Source organism: Rhinatrema bivittatum, chromosome 1 (assembly GCF_901001135.1).
Source record: "Rhinatrema bivittatum chromosome 1, aRhiBiv1.1, whole genome shotgun sequence".
In the NCBI taxonomy this organism is placed as follows: domain Eukaryota; kingdom Metazoa; phylum Chordata; class Amphibia; order Gymnophiona; family Rhinatrematidae; genus Rhinatrema; species Rhinatrema bivittatum.
In genome coordinates this window covers 395,910,971-395,938,444 of record NC_042615.1, presented here as the reverse complement: position 1 = coordinate 395,938,444, position 27,474 = coordinate 395,910,971, and the positions used below count along the sequence as shown (strand labels likewise).

Here is a 27,474-nt window from a genome sequence, read left to right as displayed (position 1 = left end):
CATCCAGATTGGCTCCCAAGCAAAGAACATCCGCTTCCTGGGAGTCCTCCAAATCAGACTCCTCTTGCGCTGGGCAGTCCACCCGAGACAGGAGACGTGAACCCCCCCAGTACGCTAGGGATCCCCTGCTTTCACTTTGCCGAGTCCACATGGCCAGCAGTCCGCCTGTACGTGCCTGCCTAGCTAGGAAGGCATCATGGAGAAGGAGCACAAATTCGGGTGAAAACACCCCCGGGGTTCCTGAGGGACGCTTGGGGCTGCTCGGACCCAAGACACCCTGGATCCGCAGGGTCTGGCCGTGTTGTAGAAACACCCGGAGGGGTGGGTCCCCCTGCATCAAGGGGTCCGCTAGCTGGTGCCGCCTCGGAAGCCATTGCTACTCCCTCCTGAGCCCCCAGATCCCCTGGTGCAGACCTGGCATGTCGCCGCGGCTTTAACTTCTGCTCCGATGCCTCCTCCCCCACCCCCCACCCTCCTGCACAATCCGTGCAGAGGAGGAAGTCACTAAGAAGGGCCACCCGAGCCCCACATGACTGGCAGGCTTCCCCTTGCTGCAAATCTGCCATCACTTTAACTTTTTTTTTCTTTTTTTTTTAAATATCAACACAGCAGTGCCTGGAAAAACGCTGAAGCAAGCTAGACGTGACCGAGCCGCGAGGGGGAGAGGCACACCACGCAGCCGAGAAAACAAAAACAAAGGAGGGCTCACTATGCCCTGCAACTCCTGCCAGCGCGAAAACCTGGCCTCTGTGCCGGCAGAAAAAAAAACCGCATGTTAAAAACAGCTGTGGAGCTCGGCCTACAGACGCAGCAAAAACCGGCACTCAGACACACACACCCCCACCCGGGGAGAATTGCTGCTGCCAGCTGTCCTCGTTCCTCCGCTTACCTCCGGGCCCGCCCGTGACAATCGCCGAGGCTCTGTACTACGAGGCAGCTCAGCTAAACTCGAGCCGCAAAGCAGGACCTGTTTTTTGGGTTTTTTAAACTAAAAAATTAAAGGCACAGGCACCCAACAAGTTCCCATAGAAAAATAAAAATTAGGGTACTTCCCTGAAAGGTGCTCTGGCCGGCAGAGGGGGGCTTCAGATGCCACTGAGGGAACCAGACCACTGGCTATCCAGGTCCGGGAGATGCGGGCTGAACTAGGCAGGAACCTGGATCCTCAGGGAGCTAATCTTCCTCAACACACTTCAATCAGTCAGGACTGCAGGTTTAGCACCCCTACCATCTGCTTGGGGATACCCACAAACCTCAGGTTATTCCTCCTCGATCTATTCTCCAAGTCTTCTACTTTATCTTCGAGGGTTGCAACCTTTTTAATCAGCTTTTCTTGTTTTTGGAGCAAGTGCTGTGTCTCTGTTTCTACATCTGCGATTCTTTGCTGAGTGTCTGTGACCTGGATTTTTATTTCCTGCAGCATTTCATTGCCAGCATTTATTTTTTGGGCTAAGTCCAAAACTCTCGGTTCTAACGACTTCACAACTGCTTGTGTGACGTCCCCAACTAAATCTTGCTTTTCTGCCGGCACGCTGGGGCTCTGAGGTCAGGTGGCCATTTTGTTGTCGGCTTGCAGACCCGATATTTTTTCTTTTCTTTGCGACTCAGCCGCCATCCCTGAGTCGCTGCTGGAAAAGAAAAAAAATCAATTTTCTTTTGGAGTGGACCCGGTTTGGTTTGGGCAGCCACGTTGTGCGATTTGTGCACAAAAACCACGTCTCGGCGGGGGAGCTGGGAGCACGGTCTGCCTGCTGCCTACCTGCTATTCAGGTCATGTGGTCTCATGATATTTTTAAGGAATTACTCCTCAATTTGGGAGTACTGTGTCTAGGTGCCTCTGGTGAACTGTAAGACAGACAAGTCTACTGGGTTCAACCGGCATTGGGATTTGAGAGGTGTCAACTCCCGCACCAGTCGGTGGTGGAGTCTGCCCTCAAGAAGGCCACATGATCCCATACACATGCGTCTGTACCTCCAGGATGGGAGCATTGGACAGCATATGTCCTAGGTAGGACGGTGTACCAGGGCGCGATGTTGATTGCCCCGATTGCAGCCTACCAGCTGTATATGATCCAATACAATCAAACCTCTGGAAGCAGGCTCAAGACTTGACAGAACACCTCCCCTAGCAACAGCAGGAAGCCTTCCTGGCAGTTGCCCAGCAAGACTTGGAGTGTGGCAAACATGAGGTGCGTTCCACCTATGATGTGTTTGAGACCGTGGCTAGGATGGCTGCAGTGGGCACTGGGGCTTGTAGAATGGTGTGGCTCCGAGCGTCGAACCTCCAGCCAGAAGTCCAGGATAAGCTTGCAGACCTGCCCTGTACTGGAGAGAACCTGTTTGGGGACAAGCTGCGAGATGCTGTAGCTCAATTGAAAGATCATCATGAGACCCTCCACCATTTCTCTGTCAGTACTTCGGACCCTTCGCCCTCCGTCAGGAAGTCCTCACGCCAAAGAGGCAGGAGGAGGTCCTTTTATCACCAGAGGAAATACTATCTTCCAGCCTCACGTGCTCGTATGCCGCAAGTGGGTTCTAGGAGTCGCTCTAGACAGCAGCAGACTACCAGGACTCAGCCGGCTCCCCAAAGCCCCACTACGGGGTTTTAGCTGGTCCAGAGGGAGCATAAGCCTAGTGACCGTACCCTCTGCTACTGTCCCTTTCAGGACCAATGGCCACAGACCACCTCAGACCAGTGGGTCCTGTCCATAATCCGTTAAGTGTATCAGTTAAACTTTCAGTGCGTTCCCGTGGACTCCCCCTGCTCGTCATGGGGTCAGAGCTCTCCGCCCTTGTAATGGCGGAAGTGGTGGAACCTGTCCCATTACATCAGCAAGGAGTTGTATTCTACTCAAATATTTCCTGATTCTGAAGAAAACAGGGGGGGGCTGCGCCCCATCTTAGATCTGAGGGCCTTGAACAAATATCTGTGAAGAGAAAAGTTTAAGATGGTCTCACTGAGCATCCTGATTCCCCTCCTGCAAAGAGGGGACTGGCTTTGCTCACTCAACCTAAAAGACAAGTATGCCCACATAGGAATTTTTCCTGGTCACAGGAAGTATCTATGGTTCCTTGTGGGTGACAGTCAGTTCTAATCAGGGTGTTGCCGTTCGGCCTTGCTTCAGCCCCACGAGTCTTCACCAAGTGCCTCGTAGTGGTGGGTGAACACCTCTGCTCCCTGAGGGTGCACATCTTCTCCTACTTGGACAACTGGTTGATAAAGAGCGCCATGCGCGAAGGAATGCTTCGCTCCCTGCGCCTAATCATTCAGGTGCTGGAATCCCTCGGGTTTATCAACTACCCGAAATACCATCTTACTCCGTCGAATCAGTTGGACTTCTCATAGGGGCATGCCTGTATATGACCCAGGCTCAGGTCTTTCTTCCTCGCGACCAAGCGCTTGTCTCTGGTGAGTGCGGTCCACTGCAGCCAAAGGGTTTTGGCCTGACTGCTGCTTCGGTTACTTGGCCACATGGCCGCATCTGTCCATGTTATCCCCTTTTCCTACTTATATATGCGGAATGCTCAGTGCACCCTGTGGTAGCAGTGGCGGCAGGCCTCCCAGGATCTCATTGTGCAGGTAAGACTCAGTGTCTCGCCAGATCTTTTCTTGGTGGGAGAGTCTGCCCAACCTAAACTGGGGGGTTCTTTTTCAGGGCCCCTCCCCCCCGAATCAAACTGTACTCACTAAGGACTCTTCCGCTGGGGGGCGCAAGTGAACAGCCTCCGCATGCAGGGTCGCTGGTCTGCTCAAGAGGCTCCATACCAGATCAACTTCCTGGAGCTTCAAGTCATCAGGTATGCGCTCTGGGCACCAACCAGGTGTAGCAGGAAGGGATCCTGTAGCAAGGACCTGCTCTCTAGGTGATGCATTATCCTTTCGCACTGAGGATATCTCCCCAAGGCCTACTGCCCAGGAGGGAAGGGTTAGGTCGGCCGTCATAGTTGGTGATTCAATTATTAGGAATGTAGGTAGCTGGGTGGCTGGTGGGCGTGAGGATCGCCTGGTAACATGCCTACCTGGTGCGAAGGTGGTGGACCTCACGCGTCACCTAGATAGGATTTTAGACAGCACTGGGGAGGAGCCGGCTGTCGTGGTACACGTGGGCACCAACGACATAGGAAAATGTGGGAGGGAGGTTCTGGAAGCCAAATTTAGGCTCTTAGGTAGAAAGATTAAATCCAGAACCTCCAGGGTAGCATTCTCTGAAATGCAACTTGTTCCACGTGCAGGTCACCAGAGGCAGGCAGAGCTCCGGAGTCTCAATGCGTGGATGAGACGATGGTGCAAGGAAGAGGGATTTAGTTTTGTTAGGAACTGGGGACCTTTTGGGGAAGGGGGGAGTCTCTTCCGAAGGGATGGGCTCCACCTTAACCAGGGTGGAACCAGACTGCTGGCGCTAACCTTTAAAAAGGAGATAGAGCAGCTTTTAAACTAGAACAAAGGGGAAAGCAAACAGTCGCTCAGCAGCGCATGGTTCGGAGAGAGTTATCTTTAAAGGATACTAATGATGCATTAGAATTAGGGCATCCCGACAGTGAGGTTCCAATAATTAGAAAAGTAGTCCAAGTGCCTGTATCTAAAAACTCACCTGAGCTAAAAAATTCTAACTTATCCCTATCAATTAAAAAGCAGAATGAAAATACAAACAAAAAACAAATTTTGAAATGTTTGTATGCTAATGCCAGAAGTCTAAGAAGTAAGATGGGAGAATTAGAATGTATAGCAGTAAATGATGACAGACTTAATTGGCATCTCAGACATGGTGGAAAGAGGATAACCAAAGGGACAGTGCTATACCGGGGTACAAATTATATTGCGATGACAGAGAGGAGCACTCGGGAGGAGGTGTGGCACTTTATGTCCGGGATGGCATAGAGTCCAACAGGATAAACATCCTGCATGAGACTAAATACAAAATTGAAACTTTATGGGTAGAAATCCCTTGTGTGTCGGGGAAGACTATAGTGATAGGGGTATTCTACCGTCCACCTGGTCAAGATGGTGAGATGGACAGTGAAATGCTAAGAGAAATTAGGGAAGCTAATCAAATTGGTAGTGCAGTAATAATGGGAGACTTCAATTACCCCAATATAGACTGGGTAAATGTATCATCGGGTCACGCTAGAGAGATAACGTTCCTGGATGGAATAAATGATAGCTTTATGGAGCAATTGGTTCAGGAACTGATGAGAGAGGGAGCAATTTTAGATCTAATTCTTAGTGGAGCACAGGACTTAGTGAGAGAGGTAACGGTGGTGGGGCCGCTTGGCAATAGTGATCATAATATGATCAAATTTGATTTAATGACTGGAAAAGGAACAGTGTGCAAATCCAAGGCTCTCGTGCTAAACTTTCAAAAGGGAAACTTTGATAAAATGAGAAAAATTGTTAGAAAAAAACTGAAAGGAGCAGCTACAAAAGTAAAAAAATGTCCAAGAGGCGTGGTCATTGTTAAAAAATACCATTCTAGAAGCACAGTCCAGATGTATTCCACACATTAAGAAAGGTGGAAAGAAGGCAAAACAATTACCAGCATGGTTAAAAGGGGAGGTGAAAGAAGCTATTTTAGTCAAAAGATCTTCATTCAAAAATTGGAAGAAGGATCCAACAGAAGAAAATAGGGTAAAGCATAAACATTGGCAAGTTAAATGTAAGACATTGATAAGACAGGCTAAGAGAGAATTTGAAAAGAAGTTGGCTGTAGAGGCAAAAACTCACAATAAAAACTTTTTAAAATATATCCGAAGCAGAAAGCCTGTGAGGGAGTCAGTTGGACCGTTCGATGATCGAGGGGTTAAAGGGGCACTTAGAGAAGATAAGGCCATCGCGGAAAGATTAAATGATATCTTTGCTTCGGTGTTTACTGAAGAGGATGCCGGGCAGGTACCTGTACTGGAGAAGGTTTTCATGGGCAATGATTCAGATGGACTGAATCAAATCACGGCGAACCTAGAAGATGTGGTAGACCTGATTGACAAACTGAAGAGTAGTAAATCACCTGGACCAGATGGTATACACCCCAGAGTTCTGAAGGAACTAAAAAATGAAATTTCAGATCTATTAGTAAAAATTTGTAACCTATCATTAAAATCATCCATTGTACCTGAAGACTGGAGGATAGCTTATGTAACTCCAATATTTAAAAAGGGCTCCAGGGGCGATCCGGGAAACTACAGACCGGTTAGCCTGACTTCAGTGCCAGGAAAAATAGTGGAAAGTGTTCTAAACATCAAAATCACAGAACATATAGAAAGACATGATTTAATGGAACAAAGTCAGCATTGCTTTACCCAGGGCAAGTCTTGCCTCACAAATCTGCTTCACTTTTTTGAAGGAGTTAATAAACATGTGGATAAAGGTGAACCGGTAGATATAGTATACTTGGATTTTCAGAAGGCGTTTGACAAAGTTCCTCATGAGAGGCTTCTAGGAAAAGTAAAAAGTCATGGGATAGGTGGCCATGTCCTTTCGTGGATTGCAAACTGGCTAAAAGACAGGAAACAGAGAGTAGGATTAATGGGCAATTTTCTCAGTGGAAGGGAGTGGACAGTGGAGTGCCTCAGGGATCTGTATTGGGACCCTTACTTTTCAACATATTTATAAATGATCTGGAAAGAAATACGACGAGTGAGATAATCAAATTTGCAGATGACACAAAATTGTTCAGAGTAGTTAAATCACAAGCAGATTGCGATAAATTGCAGGAAGACCTTGTGAGACTGGAAAATTGGGCATCCAAATGGCAGATGAAATTTAATGTGGATAAGTGCAAGGTGATGCATATAGGGAAAAATAACCCATGCTATAATTACACAATGTTGGGTTCCATATTAGGTGCTACAACCCAAGAAAGAGATCTAGGTGTCATAGTGGATAACACATTGAAATCGTCGGTACAGTGTGCTGCGGCAGTCAAAAAAGCAAACAGAATGTTGGGAATTATTAGAAAGGGAATGGTGAATAAAACGGAAAATGTCATAATGCCTCTGTATCACTCCATGGTGAGACCGCACCTTGAATACTGTGTACAATTCTGGTCGCCGCATCTCAAAAAAGATATAATTGCGATGGAGAAGGTACAAAGAAGGGCTACCAAAATGATAAGGGGAATGGAACAACTCTCCTATGAGGAAAGACTAAAGAGGTTAGGACTTTTCAGCTTGGAGAAGAGACGACTGAGGGGGGATATGATAGAGGTGTTTAAAATCATGAGAGGTCTAGAACGGGTAGATGTGAATCTGTTATTTACTCTTTCGGATAGTAGAAAGACTAGGGGGCACTCCATGAAGTTAGCATGGGGCACATTTAAAACTAATCGGAGAAAGTTCTTTTTTACTCAACGCACAATTAGACTCTGGAATTTGTTGCCGGAGGATGTGGTTCGTGCAGTTAGTATAGCTGTGTTTAAAAAAGGATTGGATAAGTTCTTGGAGGAGAAGTCCATTACCTGCTATTAAGTTCACTTAGAGAATAGCCACTGCCATTAGCAATGGTTACATGGAATAGACTTAGTTTTTGGGTACTTGCCAGGTTCTTATGGCCTGGATTGGCCACTGTTGGAAACAGGATGCTGGGCTTGATGGACCCTTGGTCTGACCCAGTATGGCATTTTCTTATGTTCTTATGGGCATTTCAGGATTGCCTAACCAAACAAACAGTCCTGATCCAGACCGACAAACAGGTCGCGATGCGCTACATCAACAAACAGGGAAGTACCGGATCGCTCCTCCTCTGTCAGGTGGGTGTCCAGATTTGGACCTGGGCTCAGACCACCTGTCCGAATTGGAGAATGTAGTAGTGGATCAGCTGAATCTAGCATTCCACCCTCATGAGTAGTCCCTGGATCAGACAGTGGCAGATCGCATTTTCTGCCTCTGGGGGATTCCGGAGGTGGACCATTTCACATCCCCTTGCAACAACAAGGTGAATACCTTTTGCTCCCTGTACAAAGAGTCTGGGAGGCCAGTCTCAGATGCTTTTGCCCACCATTGGAGCAAGGGCCTTTTGTATGTGTATCCTCCACTTCCACTGGTGTTGAAGTCTCTCCTGAAGCTCTGCTAGGAGAGGACCATGATTCTCATTGCCCCTTGGTGGCCGAGACAGATTTGGTTCCTGATCCTTCAGGATCTCTTGGTCAGGGAACCAATTGGTCTGGGGACCTCTCCCGACCTGATCACACAGGACTGGGGTAGGCTGTGCCTACCCAACCTCTGGGCACTGACGGCTTGGATGTTGAAAGGCTAGTTCTGAGGCTCCTTGACCTCTCTGATGAAGTGTCTCGGGTTCTGATAGCTTCTCGAAAACCTTCCACCAGAAAGTCATACACCCTGAAGTGGAGGAGGTTTTCTCTGTGGTGTGCGAGTCATGGCTTGGATCCATTCTCCTGTCCCACTCTGAAAGTGTTGAAGTATTTGTTATATCTTTCTGATGCTGGACTGAAGTTCAACTCAGAGTACCCCTTAGTGCTGTCAAGGCCTATCACCACTTAGCTGATGGTTCACCGGTTTCCATGTAACCTGTGGTGAGCCGGTTCATGCGGGGTCTGCCTCAGCTGAATCCTCCCCTGTGGTCTCCTGTTGTGTCCTGAGATCTCAATGTGGTACTGGCTCGTCTCATGCGAGATCCTTTCGAGCCACTGTGCTCCTGCGATCTGAAGTACCTGACATGGAAGGTTATCTTCTTGGTTGCAGTTACTTTGGCGTGCAGAGTTAGTGAGCTTCAGATATTGCTAATGTATCCACCTTACACAAAATTCTTTCATGACTGGGTGGTTCTGCGTACTCACCCTAAGTTTCTGCCTAAGGTGGTGACTGATTTCAGTCTCAATCAGTCCATCTCCTGCCCACCTTTTTTCCCAGGCCGCATTCTCACCAAGGCGAATGGGCTCTGCACAGCTTGGACTGCAAAAAGGCCTTGGCTTTCTACCCTGAGCGGATAGCAGATCACAGACAGTCCACACAACTCTTCATTTCATTTGATAAGAATAGATTGAGAGTTGGGGTCACCAAGCACGTTGTCCAACTAGCTGACTGATTTGTATTTCCTTCTGCTATGCGCAGGTGGGCCCTCAGCTTGGAGGCCATATCAAGGCTTATTCCATCAGGGCCATGGTGGCATTGGTAGCCCACTTGCAAGCGGACCCCATGGCCGAAATCTGCAGGGCTGCGATTGGAGTTCTCTTCACATCTTTGCTGCCCATTACTGTTTGGATAGAGATGGCCGTGTAGTGGCAGCAGCTTGTCAGGCTCTGGAACCTCTGAGTGAAAACACCCAACTCCTTCCTGCCTAGGGCCCCTTTTTCAGGTCAGGCTGTCTCCCCTCTGTTTTCCACAGCACTGCAGTTGTTGTGCCTGTTTGCACCAGGTTCAGTGTCTGCAAGTTTGCTAGAGTTCTGGAGCAGCCTGTAGCTTGCTATTTACCCATGTGTGACAACTACCATCCTGCTTGTCCTAGGAGAAAGAGTTGCTTACCTTTAACAGGTGTTCTCCTAGGACAGCAGGATGTTAGTCCTCAGGAAACCCACCTGCCACCCTATGGAGTTGGGTTTCTCCTTTGTTTGTTTTTATTTTTTCATAATGCTATGTTACGAGACTGAAGGGAGACCCTGCGTGGATAGTGGCATGCTTGGTGTGCCAGTCAAAGTTCTAGAAACTTTGACAAAAGTTTTCTATGCTGGGTTCTATCTGATGATGTCACCCATGTGTGAAGACTAACATCTTGCTGTCCTAGGAGAACACCTGTTACAGGTAAGCAACTCTGCTATCAGCTGGCAGTACTTAATGCTCTATTTTAATATTCACTAACTAACCTGTACGATGGGGACCTTCCGCCACAAGCGCCCATAGCGGAAAGCCGTTTTTTTTAGTAATCTTACTAACTGCTGAACAGTTCCAGCCTTTGAATGCACCCATCACGACACAGGAAATCTGGGAGGGTATTGGGTCCAGTCAGTTTCATAAAGTACCAGGTCCAGATGGTCTCAATACTGATTTCTACAAACCTTTGAAGGCAGAAGTGGGGGACCCTTCAAGGACCTACTTTTTAGCAGTTTCTCAAGGGGGGTTCAATAAGGAAGTCACTACGGTATATATTACTGTTCTTCCAAAAAGTGGCAAAGACTTGCTGAGTCCAGCCTCATATAGACCAATCTCCTTACTGAATTATGACGTTAAATTATTTGCTTGGATACTGGCCACAAGGATTAGCTGGGTATTACCGAACTTGATCTCAGACAGCCAAGTCGGATTTGTGAAAGGTAGGAAGGCCAGCCAACATCTCCTTAGTCTGTGAGTAGCGATGTTGCATTGTAAATCCCACAACATCCCGGCATTAGCTGTCAGATTCGATGCGGAAAAAGCATTTGACTGTGTGGCTTGGGATTATCTGTTTTCAGTGTTGCAGAAATATGGATTTCAAGGGAGTGTGCTACATAACATTTCATTACTTTATCGGCAACTACAGTCCATAAGCAGCCAATGGGCTGATATCTGCTCCATTTGAGCTCCGTAGAGGAGTGAGACAGGTGTGCCCCTTAGCTCCGTTGCTCTACATTTTATCATTGGATTCCCTGTTAAGGGCAATTAACGCAGACTCTGGAATAGAAGGTTTGAGGGTGGGCAAGACATTTCAAAGTTGCGGCATTTGCTGATGTGTTGGTTTTTGTGGTGAACCCAATTATTTCATTAAGCAAGGTATTAAAATTACAAGCACAATTTGGACAATTCTCTGGTTTAAAAATCAACAGAGACAAATCAGAGGCTATAGATGTAACTGGCTTGGTCCACGCAAGCTGGCCAGGGGGTGTTTCCATTAAAATGGGTTACCTCAGAAATGGAGAAATTACTTACCTGATAATTTCGTTTTCCTTAGTGTAGACAGATATACTCAGAACCAATGGGTATAGTGTACTCATGCTAGCAGTTGGAGACAGATCAGATTTCAATCTGACGTCAGCCCCTAGTACATATACCCCTGCAGGAAGTGCAGATCCTCAGTATTCTTCCTTGAAAAGCATTGTGGATATATGTTTGACTGACCGATTGGTTAATTTGATTAACTTGTATAACTTCGTAACTATATAAACGTTATAACTTGATTAACTGGATTAATTCACAACAGCATCATATTTGATCATTTTTGCTACTCATCTATATTTTTATACTATACATATTTATTAATTGATACAGTTGGATAAAATGTTAATATTCTTCCTTCAATTTCCTCCCCTTTCAGATCCTAGTTATTTTTCCCTGTTTTTTGTAACTTTCTCACATCCTAAATATTGTTATTATACCTGTTAAGTTTCATTCTATATGTGACGTTGAATTGGGAAATGTTTTACTATGTTACTCTCTGCCTTTACTCACATTGTTAATTGTAAACCGGGTTGATGTGATTCCATCATGAAACTCGGTATAATAAAAATAATAAATAAATAAATAAATAAATAAATTTTAACTGGTCGATTGAGTATAACTGGAGACCGCCAGGGAGCTCAACCGGAAAGCGTCAACACCCAGCCGGGTGGAGACCTAGGTAAACGAAAGGAGGCTTACCCTTGAATCATTTGCAATTCCATGCGTGACGGCAGCCAAGGGCGGGCTGCTGAGTCCATCTGTCTACACTAAGGAAAACGAAATTATCAGGTAAGTAATTTCTCCATTTCCTAGCGTGTAGCAGATGGACTCAGAATCAATGGGATGTATAAAAGCTACTTCCGAACCGGGTGGGAGGATGCCTGTGACCCACTCAGTATTGCCCTTGCAAATGTCGTGTCCTCCCAGGCCTGAACATCCAGACAGTAGAATCTGGAGAAGGTATGGATGGAGGACCGTGTCGCCGCCCTGCAAATCTCGGCGGGTGACATCATTCTTGTTTCTGCCCAGGATGCTGCCTGGGCTCTGGTCGAATGGGCCTTGATCTGTAGAGGCGGAGGTTTCCCTGCTTCTACGTAGGCCGCCTTGATGACTTCCTTGATCCATCGGGCTACGGTTGCCCACGCGGCTGCTTCCCCTAGTCTTTTCCCGCTGTGAAGGACGAAAAGGTGGCCCGTCTTCCGTACGGGTTCTGACATTTCCAGGTATCTGGAAAGGATTCTGCCAACGTTGAGGTGACGCAGACTACGGGCTTCTTCCGAATTCTTCAGGGCTCCCGCCGACGGGAGCGAGATGGTCTGGTTCAGATGGAAGTGGGAGACCACTTTGGGAAGGAATGACGGTACCGTGCGCAGCTGGATGGATTCCGGAGTGAACCTAAGAAATGGTTCACAGCAAGACAGTGCTTGTAGTTCAGAGATGCGTCGCACTGAACAAACTGCCAGTAGGAAGACAATCTTCAGGGTCAGCTGATGGAGTGATAGCCCTCGAAGAGGTCTGAAGGTGGTTCCAGACAGGAAGTCCAAGACTAGGTTGAGATTCCACAGAGGTACCGGCCACTTCAGAGGTGAACGAATGTGTTTGACTCCTTTCAGGAAACGTGACACATCCGGGTGAGAGGCTAGGCTATCGCTCTCGCCCCTGGTGCCGAAGCATGCCAGTGCTGCCACCTGTACCTTGATGGAGTTGAGGGACAGTCCTTTCTGGAGTCCGCTCTGTAGGAACTCCAGCATCACGGGAACTTTAAGTGAACGTGTCTTGATGTCGTGATCTTCGCACCAGGCCTCAAATATTCTCCAGATCCTTATGTATGTTAGCGATGTGGAGAACTTGCGTGCTTTGAGGAGGGTGTCTATTACCGCTCCCGAGTATCCGCTCTTCTCCAGGAGAGCCCTCTCAATGGCCAGACCGTAAGAGAGAATTGAGCTGGATCCTCGTGGAAGATCGGACCCTGTTGTAGCAGGTCCCTGAGAGGGGGCAGGGGTAGAGGGTTCCCTGCCAGCAGTCTTCTCATGTCTGCGTACCACGGTCTTCTTGGCCAATCCGGGGCCACCAGTAGAACTAGTCCCTTGTGTAGCTGTATCTTGTGAATGATTGCGCCCAAGAGGGGCCACGGCGGGAAGGCATATAGTAGGGTCCCCTGTGGCCAGACCTGCACCAGGGCATCGATCCCTTGACATTGTAGATCCCGCTTGCGGCTGAAATATCTGGGTACTTGGGCGTTGGTTCTGTTTGCCAGAAGGTCCATTTCCGGTGTTCCCCACCGGTTTACTATCATCCGGAAGGCTGCGGGAGACAGCTTCCATTCTCCTGGGTCTAGACTTTCTCTGCTGAGGAAGTCCGCCGTGATGTTGTCCTTCCCAGCGATGTGGGCGGCGGAGATCTCCTGTAGATTTGCTTCCGCCCATGCCATCAGTGGGTTTATCTCCAGTGACACCTGTTGGCTTCTGGTTCCCCCTTGCCTGTTGATGTAGGCAACCGTTGAGGCGTTGTCGGACATCACCCTGACCGCCTTGCCTTGGAGCCTTTGGGCGAACCGCAGGCAGGTGAGTCTGACTGCCCGCGCTTCTAGGCGATTGATGTTCCATCCTGCCTCTTTCTGTGTTCCACTGCCCTTGGGCGGTTAATTCCTCGCAGTGTGCTCCCCATCCCCGTAGGCTGGCATCTGTTGTTAGCAGAGTCCAGGTTGGGGATGATAGTCTTGAGCCTCTGTTCATGTGGCTGGGCTGCAGCCACCATTGTAGTTTGGTCCGGACTGTGCCCGGGAGGGCTAAGCGTACGGTGTAGTTGAGCGACCGTGGTTCCAACGGGACAGCAGTGAGTGTTGTAGAGGCCTCATGTGGGCCCTCGCCCAGGGGACCACTTCCAGTGTGGATGCCATCAGCCCTAGGGCCTGCCGGTAATCCCATGCCGTGGAGCGAGGGTCGCTCATCAAGGATTGCAACCGGTTCCACAGTTTTGACCTCCTTGTGAGAGTCAGGCTGACTTTGTCTTCCTTGGTGTCAAAGTGGACCCCCAGGTACTCCAACTATTGTGAGGGCTGCAGGGAACTCTTGTTCGTGTTGACCACCCATCCGAGACTCTCCAGTAGAGACTTGACTCTGTTGGTTGATTGGATGCTTTCCTCTGGTGACTTTGCCCTGATCAGCCAGTCGTCCAAGTAAGGATGTACGAGGACTCCTTCCTTCCGCAGTATTGCCGCCACTACCACTATCACCTTGGTGAACGTCCGTGGTGCTGTTGGTAGCCCGAAGGGTAGGGCCCGGAACTGGTAGTGATGGCCCAGGATCTTGAAACGTAGGTAACGCTGGTGTTCCTGATGAATTGGGATGTGCAGGTACGCCTCTGACAGGTCCAGGGAGGTGAGGAACTCTCCTGGCTGTATTGCCTTTATTACGGATCTCAGGATTTCCATGCGGAAGCGGGGGACCTTCAGATATCTGTTTACGGATTTGAGGTCCAGGATTGGTCGGAACGTTCCCTCTTTCTTGGGAACGAGAAAATATATGGAATAATGACCAGAGTTTATCTCCTGAGGAGGTACCGGAGTTATGGCCTCGAGGTTCAGTAGCCTGGCCAGTGTAACTTCCACTGCCGCCTTTTTGGTGGGGTCGTGGCAGGGGGACTCCACAAACTTTCCGGGGGGTGCGTATGAAGTCCAGGTAGTACCCTTCCCAGATGATGGCTAGGACCCACTTGTCCGACCCATCTTTGGTAGAATAGGGCCAGTCTGCCCCCTATGGCTTCCCTTGGATGGGTCGGCTGATTCTCATTGCAAAGCGTGGCCGGGCCCTGTGCCCGAGCTGTTTCCCCTCTTGTTGTGCTTGTTCCGAAAGGACTGGTTCCTGCCCGGAGAGCGGGGCGCCTGGTAGCTGCTCCTGTATGGGTTGAAGCGCTGCGAGCTTCTGCCCCTGGAGGCCCTGGAAGGCTGTCGCTGGGCTCTCCTTGACTTGTCTTCCGGAAGGCGCAGTACTGGGGATTCGCCCCATTTGCCCGCCATCTTTTCTAAATCGCTGCCGAACAGAAGCGTTCCTTTGAAGGGCATCCTTGTGAGACGTGTTTTGGAAGATGGGTCGGCCGACCAGCGTCTGAGCCAGAGCTGTCTCCTGGCCGCCACCACCGATGATATTCCTCTGGCCGCTGTGCGTACGAGGTCTGAGGCCGCGTCCATTAGAAAGGATAGCGCTGGGTCCAGGATATCTCCTGGGGTGCCGTTCCTGGCCTGGGATAAGCAGGCACGTGTCACCATGGTGCGGCAGGCCATAATCTGAAAAGACATAGCGGCCACGTCAAATGACTGTTTAAGCATGGCTTCTAGCCACCGGTCATGCGTGCCCTTGAGTGCTGCTCCTCCCTCTACCGGAATGGTGGTTCGCTTGGAGACTGCGCAGACCATGGCATCCACTTTAGGGCAAGCGAGCATGTCTTTGGTTGCTGGATCCAGGGAGTACAGGCTGGCCAAGGCCCGCCCCCCCCTTTGAAGGCAGACTCTGGGGTGTTCCATTCCAGGTCAATCAGCTGTTGAGCGGCTCGCAAGAGCGGGAAATGACGGGAGGTCTGTCGAAGGCCTTCCAGAAATGTGTTCTCCTCAGGATCCCCCCTGGGTTTCTGAATCCGGAATCGCCAGTTCCGCCAGGCATTGGGAGACCAGATCCGGGAGCTCCTCCCTTGTGAAGAACCGTCTCATGGTTCGGTGGGGTTCTGTCCCCAGGGGGAGTTCTCCTTCTAGGGGTTCGACTTCTTCTTCTGAGATGTCCGTACCCCCGAAGGTGGGACTACTTGGCGGTAAAGGCCTATGCCTAGGTCTTGAGGGGCCTGGAGCATAGGGGTCCTCCTGCGACGTATGTGGTTGATCCGCCCGGGAATCTGTTTGCATTCGGACAAAGGCGTGAATCCCCTTTGAAGAGTTCCACCCAAGAAATAACCGAGGGGTCCACATTGAGTGGCGCTGCTTCCCTGGGAGCCTCCGGCTGAGAGGGAGTCCCCGCTGGGGGTTGCTAGCTCCAGGGAGCCCCCTGAAGAGCTTGTCCCCGGCCCTGGGCGAGCCTGAGCCTGTGGTGGATCTCCCAGGGCCTCCTCTCATTGGGTGCATAAGGCATCGGCTTCCTGGCTCTGGGCGGCCCTGAGGTGGCATGCTGAGCAGAGGCCTAGGGATCTTACTTCCATTATTGGAGGTGTCGAGGTAGCCTGCGCGTACATGTTTCGTTCCGGAGTGCCTGGCCGCATGCGTGCGTATCTGTGCGCTTAGCCGGGGTCTGTGCGCGTATCTGAGCGCTTAACCCGGGATGTGCGCGGGGGTAGTCGAGTGCGCGCAGTCCATGCGACCGGGACTTGCGCGAGCCGCTTATGCGTCTAAGGGTTCTTGTGCATATAACTTATGCGTAGAAGTAGGTTTGTGTGCCCAGGTAAATTTTGTGCGCTCAGCCGGGCAGAGATGTGAACGGCGAGATTAAGGCCAAGATGGCGACGGCGACCATGCGGGCAAGATGGCGACTACCTCGGAGGGTCTCCACGTGGGAGGGCCCTTGGAAATGCCAGGGTCTGGCCCTGCTAGGGCGAATCAACCCGGTGGCGCTGGCTTTGGCCGATGGCCTGCGCTCGTCCTCAATCCTCAGAGACCAGTACAAGTAAAGATTTCTACCTTACCTTATCTTCGGCGCTTCCCGGTCTCGACCCGGGCGGTCTCCGGCTGCGGGGGAGAGGGCAACTACCTTCACCGCCGCTTTTTGAGGGTGCACCCGCTGCCTCTCAGCCGCGCCCGAACTCCTCTCGCTCGGGGGCTGTAAGTCCTCGCCGCGATTCGGCCGCCGGACCGAGGCTGCCTCTATGCCGCACCCGATCCTTCGGGGGCTAGGTCCCGCCGCGATTCGGCCGCCGGACCGAAGCTCACCTCAGAGGGATCACGGAAATCACCTCGGGAATCTCGACTGGGGGAGGGACCCGAGGATATCACCGCAGGAGAGTGGGGATCGTCTTCAGTAGAATTTTCTTCTTTAAATTTGGTTCCAACGCTCTGATCAGAGCGTGCAGATAGCTCCTAACTGCTATGGAGACGGAAAATACTGAGGATCTGCACTTCCTGTAGGGGTATATGTACTAGGGGCTGACGTCAGATTGAAATCTGATCCGTCTCCAACTGCTAGCACGAGTACACTATACCCATTGGTTCTGAGTCCATCTGCTACACGCTAGGAAATGAAATATTTGGGCATTCGCATACCGATAGATATTGGAAATCTTTATGATGTTAATGTTAAACCGTTACTTACTAAGAAGAAACAGAAAGAATCGATGAATTTGCCGTTATCCTCATCAGGGAGGATACAATTATTCCAAATGATTGCACTACCAAAATGGCTTTATGTTATCCATATCCTACTCATCTGGATCTGCAGACCACAGATTACAGAGCTACACGCAGCACTTAGGGGTTTTCTTTGGCGTAATAAAAAAGCAAGAATTGGACTGGCAACGCTAATGAGACTGTTCTCAGGAGGACGACTAACATGCCCCAATATTCACTTAGATAATGTAGTCAATCTTATGTGTCATCTCAGGGACTGGATATGGGAAACCATCACTTTTATACAGAGGGACTTATTATGGGACTGGTGTAAACCGCTCGATATTGGCAACCTCTTGGTGGCACAGAGGTCAGCGTTACCTCTGCAAGTACACGATTTTCCATACATCGTGGCTTGTCACACAGCGTGGAAGCAACTATATTCGCAGCTGCACATCTCGTGGAGGACGCTGACCTTTGCAACCATTGAGAGGCTTCCATCCTTCTCTCCTGGCTGGGAAAATTCGGTGTTTACTCACTGGAAGAAAGCGGGCCTTACTCATATACAGCAACTACTAGACTCCACTGTGGGTCAAACTCTATTCCTTCACAGAGTTGCAAACTAAATAAGGGATATCGCATAGAAGTTTTTTTGCATACCTTCAAATATGCCATTTCATTCAAACATGGGTAGGAAATATCCCCACTTCCCACAACCAAGATCAACTATAAATTGTTATTCATATCACAATCGTAGCATGTAACATGCTCCTCTATGCTGAAAAGGTTACTTCCCCCTGGAAGCCTCAGACTGGATAACTCAGCTGGTAGACAATTGGAATCGGGATTTGAGCTGCCAGATATCCCCATCACAGTTGGCAGGCTGCTTCAAAGCAATAGGCTTTACGGAAAATGTGCAATTAAGAGAAACACATTATAAACTTTTGCACAGAATATACATTGCTCCAACTCAGGCCTATAAATGGCGGTTAACAACATCGGCGTCCTGCTTGAAATGTGGAGCAGATACTGCAACAATGTGACAATTTCTGGGATTCTGAAGCAATTAGACAGTTCTGGACTAAATTACTGGGATACCTTGCACACCTTCTAGCACAGGACCTACCAATGGACCCGAAGCCGTCTACTGCATCTTATCCAGGAAACAGTGCCAGGGGTCCTTCTTCAGGCACAGCACTTTTTCTTGTGCAAAGCTCTTCTGCTGGCAAAACAATCAATTCTAACTCAATGGCTGATCAAAGATTCCCCGTCGCTTAACTCAATGGAGATTGAAACGTCACAAATTGGTAATCTATGAGCAGTTATCGGCTAAGACTTCTCCTTCCGCCAAGAAATATGAACTATTTCTAGACATCTGGAACCAGTATTTAATGTCCCTTAATAAATGGGCTAGAATCAAAATTCTGGACCTAGCTGCATAAGGATTCGGGACTCTTCGCACCTTATGGAATGGAGATCCAGAATGCACTTAGGAAGTGTGTCATTTGCTGAGGTTAAACTAAGTATGGATTATGTCAATTATGTAATACCGAAACTCTTCGACCTTGTAATAAGCACAGGTACTGCGGGACACAAACTTGCAACTTCTCGTTGACATTCATGTACCACACACCTCTGTCTCCATCATAAATTCCCGCACTTCACGTTTGGTATGGTTGCATGCAAAATTCTTCGCCATGGAAGACTCTACATCATGGATAATAAGGGACAGCGCATGGGGGGGTGGGAGTTGGGAAGGGAAGTGGGAAGGAGGGAAAGATAGTTATTTGGACCTCATCAGAATCCAATATATGATGAGTGACCTCCTGGGGGCTATGTATACAGTATTAGTACCTTGTATTGGTATTAAGCTGGTTTATGTGTTTTGAAAAGTTAATAAATATTAAAAAAATATATATCATGGATGGGGATAGCCAAGACCTCCTTTGGGGCATTAATGAACTGAGAACTTCCAGCATCTTATGGCGGGCATCCTCCTCCATAAGGAGCTGGAAAGGGATGGACTCGGCCATTGCCTGCACAAAGGCAGCAAAGGTCAGATCCTCCGGCAGGGAACTCTCATCTGAAGGAGATGGATCTGATGGAAAGTCTCCGGAGACCTTTGAAGAGGACGCTGAAGTTTCATCCCCCCAGGGATCATAGGGGGTGTCCTCCTCACTGAAATCCCTTAGGGCCCCTCAAGGACCGTCCCAGTGCCGAAGGCACTGATGGAACCAGGGGCACCAATGGCCTTGAGGGCATTGACGGACTTGAGGGCACCGAGGTCCCTGAAGGATGTTCCCAGAACATCTCCTGCTTCACACTCCGACAAGACCCACAAGAACACATCACCTAGCCAAACTCCAAATACCCTCTCCTAAGTGCTTGAAACATATCACCTTTAGAGAGCGATCCTTTATCATATCAGGAACCTCCCACTGGAATAAAATGCCTTCCCAACTACGCCAGGAACCTTGCCACAAAACATTTAAGCACAATCTTAAAACATGGCTTTTCAAACTAGCGTATCCTGACTAATAAACTGACTCCCCACATAGATTCGACATGACCGTCCATTTGACCACCAACCGACCGCTCATTTGACCCTCTCACCTTCTTTTTTCTCTCCCTACCCCATCTGACCCTCTCCCCACCCTTCTGACCCTCGCCCATTCTACACCCCCCACCCTCTCCTTCCCCCCCTTCTTTACCCTAGGTTCCCTCCTCTTCTTCCCCCCCAATCATCCTTATTGCTTATTTAACCTACTTGTTAATATCAACTTGTACATTTGTATATATTTCTCGTATTATTCTCCTCTGCCCTTGTTAATTCCTACCTGTTAATGTTATTATTGTAAAGCCTGTTGCTAATTTATGTTACATTGTGAACCGAGGTGATGTTTTGCAAACGTGCCTCGGTATATAAGAAACCTCTAAATAAATAAATAAAAAAATAGAACGAACCGGGCAAAACTGGGCATGGTATCAGAGTCCCCAACGGTGCCCTTGGTCGGGAAACATTGTCCTCCGATGAGGAACCCATAATGGGGATGACTCTGGAGGGAGGACTTGGCAGCCGTTGGGGCATCGATGGACCCCCGGACACCGGAAGCAGCTGCATGGGCAGGATGCCCAAGAGGATGTTGAGGCGCTCCAGCAGCAGTGCTAGCATTGCAGGGGCAGGCTCAGACGCCAGGGGAGGCACCGGTGGAGCCAGAGGTTCAATACTCTGAAGGGCTCAGAGCAATGCCTGTTGCACCCTGAGGTCCAGTTCCTCCTGGAAGTCCACCAAAGTGAGGACTGAAGGAGGAGGAGGAGGCATCACCGGAGCCCCACGGGAAGCTCTGTGCCCAGCACTAATATCAGTGGGGAATGCCTAGGACTCCCGGGTATGATGAAGGTCGATGCCTGCATTCTGCGGGGTCTCTTTGGAGGCACCACGGTGGACACTGGTGCCACCCTGAGTCTGGTGCCGTGTGACAAAAGTGATGCTTCCGAGGCTTCTCATGGTGCTCTGCCTGGTCTTTCCCCAGCACCGACAATGGAGATGAACCTGAGGTCCTGAAGTGCAATGATGCCGAAGAGGGCCTATCCCCAGCCCCTCTTTCCAGCTAGGGCCCCAAAGGGAAAGTAGACAGCGTTGAAGGATCAGATTTTCTGGATCCAAAGCTTCTCCATTTTGTCAAATCAAGCCCAACAACCTTTGGGGTCATTTGATCACAAAGATAGCACTCCCGGTCACTGGGCCAGAGAGACCAGAAATTAGGCCTGTGCCAGCTAAGAAAAGTAGGCCCCTATGTAAGGTTCTGATGTGATACTTAAGAGAAATCGTTTTCTAAATTTCCCAAAAAATTTTTATTTAAGAAGGCTTTACGAGCTTTTTTGTTCGCAAATTCATCAATTACAATTCAAATTTTTATTTATACATGTTAGAAATAGATATATTTCGGTTTTTTAAAATTTTGCCCAAATGTAGGCCCCTTGAACATTGTAGGCCCTAGCCAAATGGCCATGCTGGCACCCCCTCTCTCCTGGTGTGTCCGGACAATGTGCAATGCTCCCAGGCAGAGAATACAGACCTCATGTGGATCCATAATGGACGTGGTCCATGGGCACTGGTGGCATTGGCAAACCCGACGCCATGAAAAAAAAGCTGGCAAGTGGTCAATGACCGGCGGTCACCGAGGATCGGCACTGCCGGGAATCGACCACAAAGAAGGAAAAAATTTACCATGCGCCCTATTGAAGCGTCGATGTGGGAAGAGGGACCCGGCACAGAACACACTGAGAAATATACGGTAACTCAAAAGAGCAGAGCTCCACAACCTTGAGGCAGTCACTCTGTGGAAAAGAAGAGACTGAAGAGAGACTCCTCATGGATGTGTGGATAGTTGCATGCTGGGCATGCTCAGTGTGCCAGTCAAAGCTCTAGAAACTCTGACCAAAGTTTTCCGTGCCAGGCTCCATCTGATGATGTCACCCATGGTGAGAACTACCATCCTGCTTGTCCTAGGAGAATTGTTGATTGCTTATTATCATGATCTGTACAGCATATATAAGAATTAGAACTGCGACACTGCCTTAGAACAGATTCCTGATTTTGATGGTAACTTTATAAGAAATAAAGGAAATAGGATTGCAACCTGTTTCTGGTTCTTGTTTTTAAAAGTATTTTTGGAAAAATTAAGAGTGTAATATAGAGCTAATTTGGGCCTGATAAAGAATTTCATAATGGACAGTTTTTATATGTAAATTCCTCAATAGCAATTTTTCTTTATTACAACATAATGAGAAACAATAATATAAGACATTATACCAGCCTTCAAAGTGCCTTCTTCAAGCAGCTTAGTAACAATGCCTAATCACATATAAAAATGGAGAGGAAAATGGCAAAATTCCAAAGGAAAATGGATAATTTTCTTTTCATTGCTGGTTAATAGTTTGAACTATAACACAGAAATTATATCTTTAAGTAAATATCCTAAAATTGCCATATTGAAAATAAGAAGAAAATATTTAATAAATGGGGTTTTTCCCTACTTTTCCAACAATTTATTAGTCTAAGGTATCTGGGAATCAAAACCCAACTGTGCAGGGTCAACACACAAAAAAGCAAATGGCAAAACAACTTTAACTATACCTGATGACATCACAATATGCTCTGTTAATGAAATTTCACTTAGTTTAAAATTATTTTAAAGTATTTATAAAAAATGACAGCTTCCAGTTGCACATTAAAGAAATCTGACATGTTACATGTACTTAAGATACTCCGCTTCACAATCATGAGTACAAGAACCAAGCACAACACAAACCTAGTAAAGCTGAATTCTTTATATTAGTGAGATAAGCTTCAACTTACGAATAAGGTCATGAAAGACTGTATACTGCATGTCATTCTGTGGAATGGAGTATTTTCCATTGACTATTCGAAGTTTTGCTCCATCTTCAAAAGGGTGCTGTCTGAAGCATAGCAAGTATAGAATACATCCTAGAGCCTACAATGAAAACAAAGAAAAAACTTTGCATTCAAAAGAAAATATATTTATACAAACCATCTGTGGTTTTGTAGAATATCAGAGCTTTTTGTATCCAAGTTGTGTTTCCTTGTGTAGATAATTTAGAACATACATTTCCCATTAAATCAAGTCCAAAATAAAATCTGACTAGTTATATATGCAACAAGTTTACAAAATGTGGAATGGAGGAACAGCCTAGTGTTTAGAGCAGCAGGCTACAAACCATGGAGGCCAAATCCCACTGTTGTACCTTGGGACCTTTGGCAAGTCACTTCACCCTCCATTACTTCAAATAAAAACAGATTGAAAGCCCTCTGGTTACAGTGAATTATCTATAGAACCTGAATATAATCCGCTTGGAAGTAGCTGAAAGGCGAATTGGAAATGCAAAACAAATGTCACCAATTTTTGGGTTGAAAACATTTTAAAAACTGTAATGGCGACAGCAATTTGGTTTTACTAGTGATGTCAATGATTTGTACTCTAACACTGTTCTATTAAACAACCAATTCTCTATATTGCTTCTACTGATTGTCTCATCTATCCTCCTTCCTTGAGAATTCAATGGAAGAAGGTATTACATCTTCTACTTTGTCACCTTTGTTTTGGACTCCAATCGGGACTTTATATTGAAAATGTTCTTCCATAAGAGAGATATATTGTTCCTAGGATTAAAGATTCGTATGTTTCCTGATGAATCCAAAGTAACACAGTCTAAAAGAAAACGTTTTTTGTTAATGCGTCCTGCTGTAGTTAGTTTGGGTGTTTCCTTTTGGTTGTATTTTCCTTGTAAATGTGCCATTAAATATTGTGGGGCCAAATATGTGTTTTTTGACCCCTCCCATCTTAATATTTTTTTAAATGGTAAAATTAGACAAGATTCAGCCACTCATATCCAGCTCATAATTATTGTGACCCAATGAAAATTTTGATAGCTCTAGACTCCTGTGGTTGGGCCTTTTTTCTTCCTTTCTGTAACTAAAACTTTTTCTTCTCATATTTACCAGTGTAATTCCCCCTACTTGAGATCTTGTATTTCTTCTTATGTTATTTTCCTATATTTGTTTGGTCTCTATATACCATTTCTTGTCAAGTTGTTTCAAACTTGTTAACTGATTTAAAATGATAAAGTGTTAAAAAACAAACAGCCAATTCTATAATTTTACTGTACATATTTGTCACATTTATAAGATAAAGCAAGACACATAAGCAAGAATAAAATGTGAAATGCTACTTCATGGAGATGTTATGGAGATAAGAATACATGTCACCAAACTGGCTTTCTTCATGCTAACTGTATTGTGCAGTAAGAGACAACATAGTATCCTGAAAATGTAAAACAAATCCATTATTTATTTTATTTATTTATTAAGGCTTTTATATACCGACTTTCTTGATACAAATCAAATCAATTCGGTTTACAATGAACTAAGCAGAATATACAATTAACCAATCAACAAGAGATACGGAGCATACATTATAACAAGGAAGCCTTAACTTGGAGTAGGAAAATAAAGAAGGGGTGAACGGAGCAATAAATATATAAATAAAATGAAATAAAATAGAATAAATACTATATACAGAAGAGGGGGCAAGGGGCCAACCTCTCTTTAATGGATATTATGCATGAAAAATTTGGAGAGTTTTGTTTACAGAGATGTGTGGTGTACAATTCTAGATCAGGCAATGGAGTTTGTAGAGGGGAAGGCTTGGCTGAACAGCCATGTCTTTAGTTTCTTTTTAAAAGTTGTTAGACAAGTCTCCAGTCTGAGGTCCGGAGGCATGGCGTTCCACATGGAAGGGCCTGCGGTAGAAAAAGACCGGTCTCTGAGGTTTGCGTGGGGCACTAATTTGATTGTAGGAACGTGTAAAGATCCCTTGTAAGCATCCCTTAAAGGCCTGGCTGTCGAGTGCAGTCTGAGAGGATGAGACAGGTCAAGCGGGGTTTGATGGTGGATATTTTTATGAATGATTGTGAGAGATTTATGGAGGATCCGGAAATTTACTGGGAGCCAGTGGAGATCTTTTAGAATGGGAGAAATATGCTCTCTCCGATTGGTATTTGTCAAAATCCTTGCCGCTGCATTTTGTAGCAGCTGGAGCGGTTTAATGGTAGAGGCTGGAAGACCATGCAGAATGGAGTTACAATAGTCGATCTTGGAGAACAGAATGGCTTGGAGGACGGATCTGAAATCGTAGTGGAATAGGAGCGGTTTGAGTTTCTTGAGTACTTGTAACTTGTAAAAGCACTCCTTAGTAGTGTGTTTTATAAAATGCTTTAGGTTCAGGTGACTGTCTATTAAGACTCCAAGATCTCTGGCGTGTGATATATGTGGAATATTTTGTGATTAGAGAAGTATGGGACTACCTTCTGGAGTAATTAGCAAGAGTTCGGTTTTAGAAGTGTTGAGCACAAGGTTGAGACTGGATAAGTAGTGGTTTATAGTTTGTAGATGAGAGTTCTATAACCTGAGTGTTGAGTCCAATGATATGGATATAGGGATTAAAATTTGAAGGTCATCTGCGTAAATATAAAATTTGAGTTTGAGGTTTGAAAGTAGGTGGCAGAGGGGGAGAATGTAGATATTAAACAGGGTAGGTGATAGGGAGGAGCCCTGGGGGACGCCAAAAGGAGCATTAGTATGAGGTGATTCCATGTTTTTAATTTTTACCTTATAGCCTCTATTACTGAGGAAAGATTCGAACCATCTGAGGGCTGAACCTGTAATTCCTATGTCTGAGAGTCGGTTTAGGAGGATGTTGTGATTTACCGTATCAAAGGCCGCAGAGATGTCGAGGAGAGCTAAGAGAAATGACTGTCCTTTATCAAAACCAATATATAGTTGATCCAGGAGGGAGGTGAGGAGGGTTTCTGTATTGTGTTCTTTTCGGAAACCATATTGTGACGTGTGAAGTATATTGTGGTCTTCTAGGTAATTTGAAAGTTGCTTATTTACAATTTTCTCCATGATCTTAGATACAAATGGGAGATTTGATATGGGACGGTAATTGTTGAGGTCTTCCGGGTCCAGGTTGGATTTTTTGAGTATGGGTTTGAGCATGGCCAATTTGAGCGCGTCCGGGAATGTTCCTTGTGTAAGGGAACAATTGATGATATCAGCTAGATATTTGGATATGTATTCTGGAATGAGAATCAGTAACTTGGAGGGTATTTGGTCCAGCGGGTGGGTCGAAGGTTTCATTCTTTTTATCAGCGATTCTACCTCTAAAGTGTGGGTCGAATCAAAGGAGTACAATCTTATGTCTAAGTTTGGTAGGAGAACTGTGTCCGGAAGAGTAGGATTTGTGTTGACAGATAATCTAGCCAGGGTATTGGTGATTTTATTTTGAAAGAATAAGGCCAGGTCATTGGCCTTTGATTGAGCTGTATCATCAGGGATATTAGGAAGAGCCGTTTTGGTAAGTTCCGAAACATAGGAGAAGAGGGCCCTCGCATCATATAGCATATCGTGGATGCGGTGAGCATAGAAATCTCTTTTTGTTCGGAGTGTTGCTGATCTGTATTGGTGGAGAGTAGTTTTATATATGGAAAGAGTGAGGGGATTAGAATTCTTCCTCCATTCTTTTTTTTCTTTCCGTCTTAGATTTTGCTTCTGAGTGCGGAGTTCATTTGAGAACCATGGTTGCTTATTTTTATGGGAGGGGTTTATAATTTTTTTTGACAGTGGGCATAATTCGTTGGCTATCATTTCAGTGACGTTTTGCCATGAGGTGATAGCTGAATTGGGATTTGAAAGATCCAAGTTTGGGAGTTTTCTGATCAGGGATTTGCCAAGATCTTCTGAAGAACAAGTTTTCCTGTAGTACAGAGTTGTAGGCTGATGAGGTGTGGTCAATCCTGTCAATGACCTGAAGGTGGAGTTGATCATAAAATGATCAAAATTAGGGCAAACAAACAGGCAAGGAACTTAGGGATCCTTTTAGATGGCTTTTCTTGCTATTTTATTACATTGATCTTCAGGGCAAACTATAATCCCAGTCTTTCCAGAACCTTCTGCTATACTACACAATCAGCTTGTGTTTACTCTACCTAGGGCCAAATTCGCTATGCTTTTTTCCCATAGACATAATGCAAGAAAAGTCTTAGTGAATCATGCACTTACAGGCTGATGCAGTACAGTGTGTTCGGACGCACGTTTGACGCGCTAGCTTTACCCCTTATTCATTCAGTAAGGGGTAATAGTGCGTCGAAAACGCGCATCCAACCCACCCGAAACTAATAGCGCCCGCAACATGCAAATGCATGTTGATGGGCCTATTAGTTATTCCCGCACATTTTACTTTCAGAAATTAGTGCCTACCCAAAGATAGGCGTTAATTTCTGCCGGCACCGGGAAAGTGTACAGAAAAGCAGTAAAAACTGCTTTTCTGTACACCCTTCGACTTAATATCATGGCAATATTAAGTCAGAGGTCCCAAAGTAAAAAATTAAAAATACAAAAAAATTAAAAAATTTTTTTTTAAAAAATCGGCCCGCGGCTTGAAAACCGGACGCTCAATTTTGCCGGCGTCCGGTTTCCGAATCCATGGCTGTCAGCGGGTTTGAGAACAGACGCCAGCAAAATTGAGCGTCGGCCATCAAACTCACTGACAGCCGCTGTTCCTGTCAAAGAAGAGGCACTAGAGATGCGCTAGTGTCCCTAGTGCCTCATTTTACCTCGGGCCCTCATTTAAATATTGAATCGCACGCACAGTGGAGTGGCCTGTGTGCGCTCGCCCGCTCTCCCGCGAATTTTACTGTATCGGCCTGATAGTTTGGAATCATCTGCAAAT

The 27,474-nt window shown here is 46.9% G+C and overlaps 1 protein-coding gene across 1 annotated transcript in view; it reads right to left on the bottom strand.

The window, feature by feature from the left end:
* The window catches only part of GAK (cyclin G associated kinase), an 832,466-nt gene that overhangs the window by 606,219 nt on the left and 198,773 nt on the right, over positions 1-27,474 (bottom strand). Inside the window, 1 exon segment of the mRNA XM_029601806.1 lies at positions 22,524-22,659. Coding sequence (XP_029457666.1) covers positions 22,524-22,659 — 136 coding nt within the window.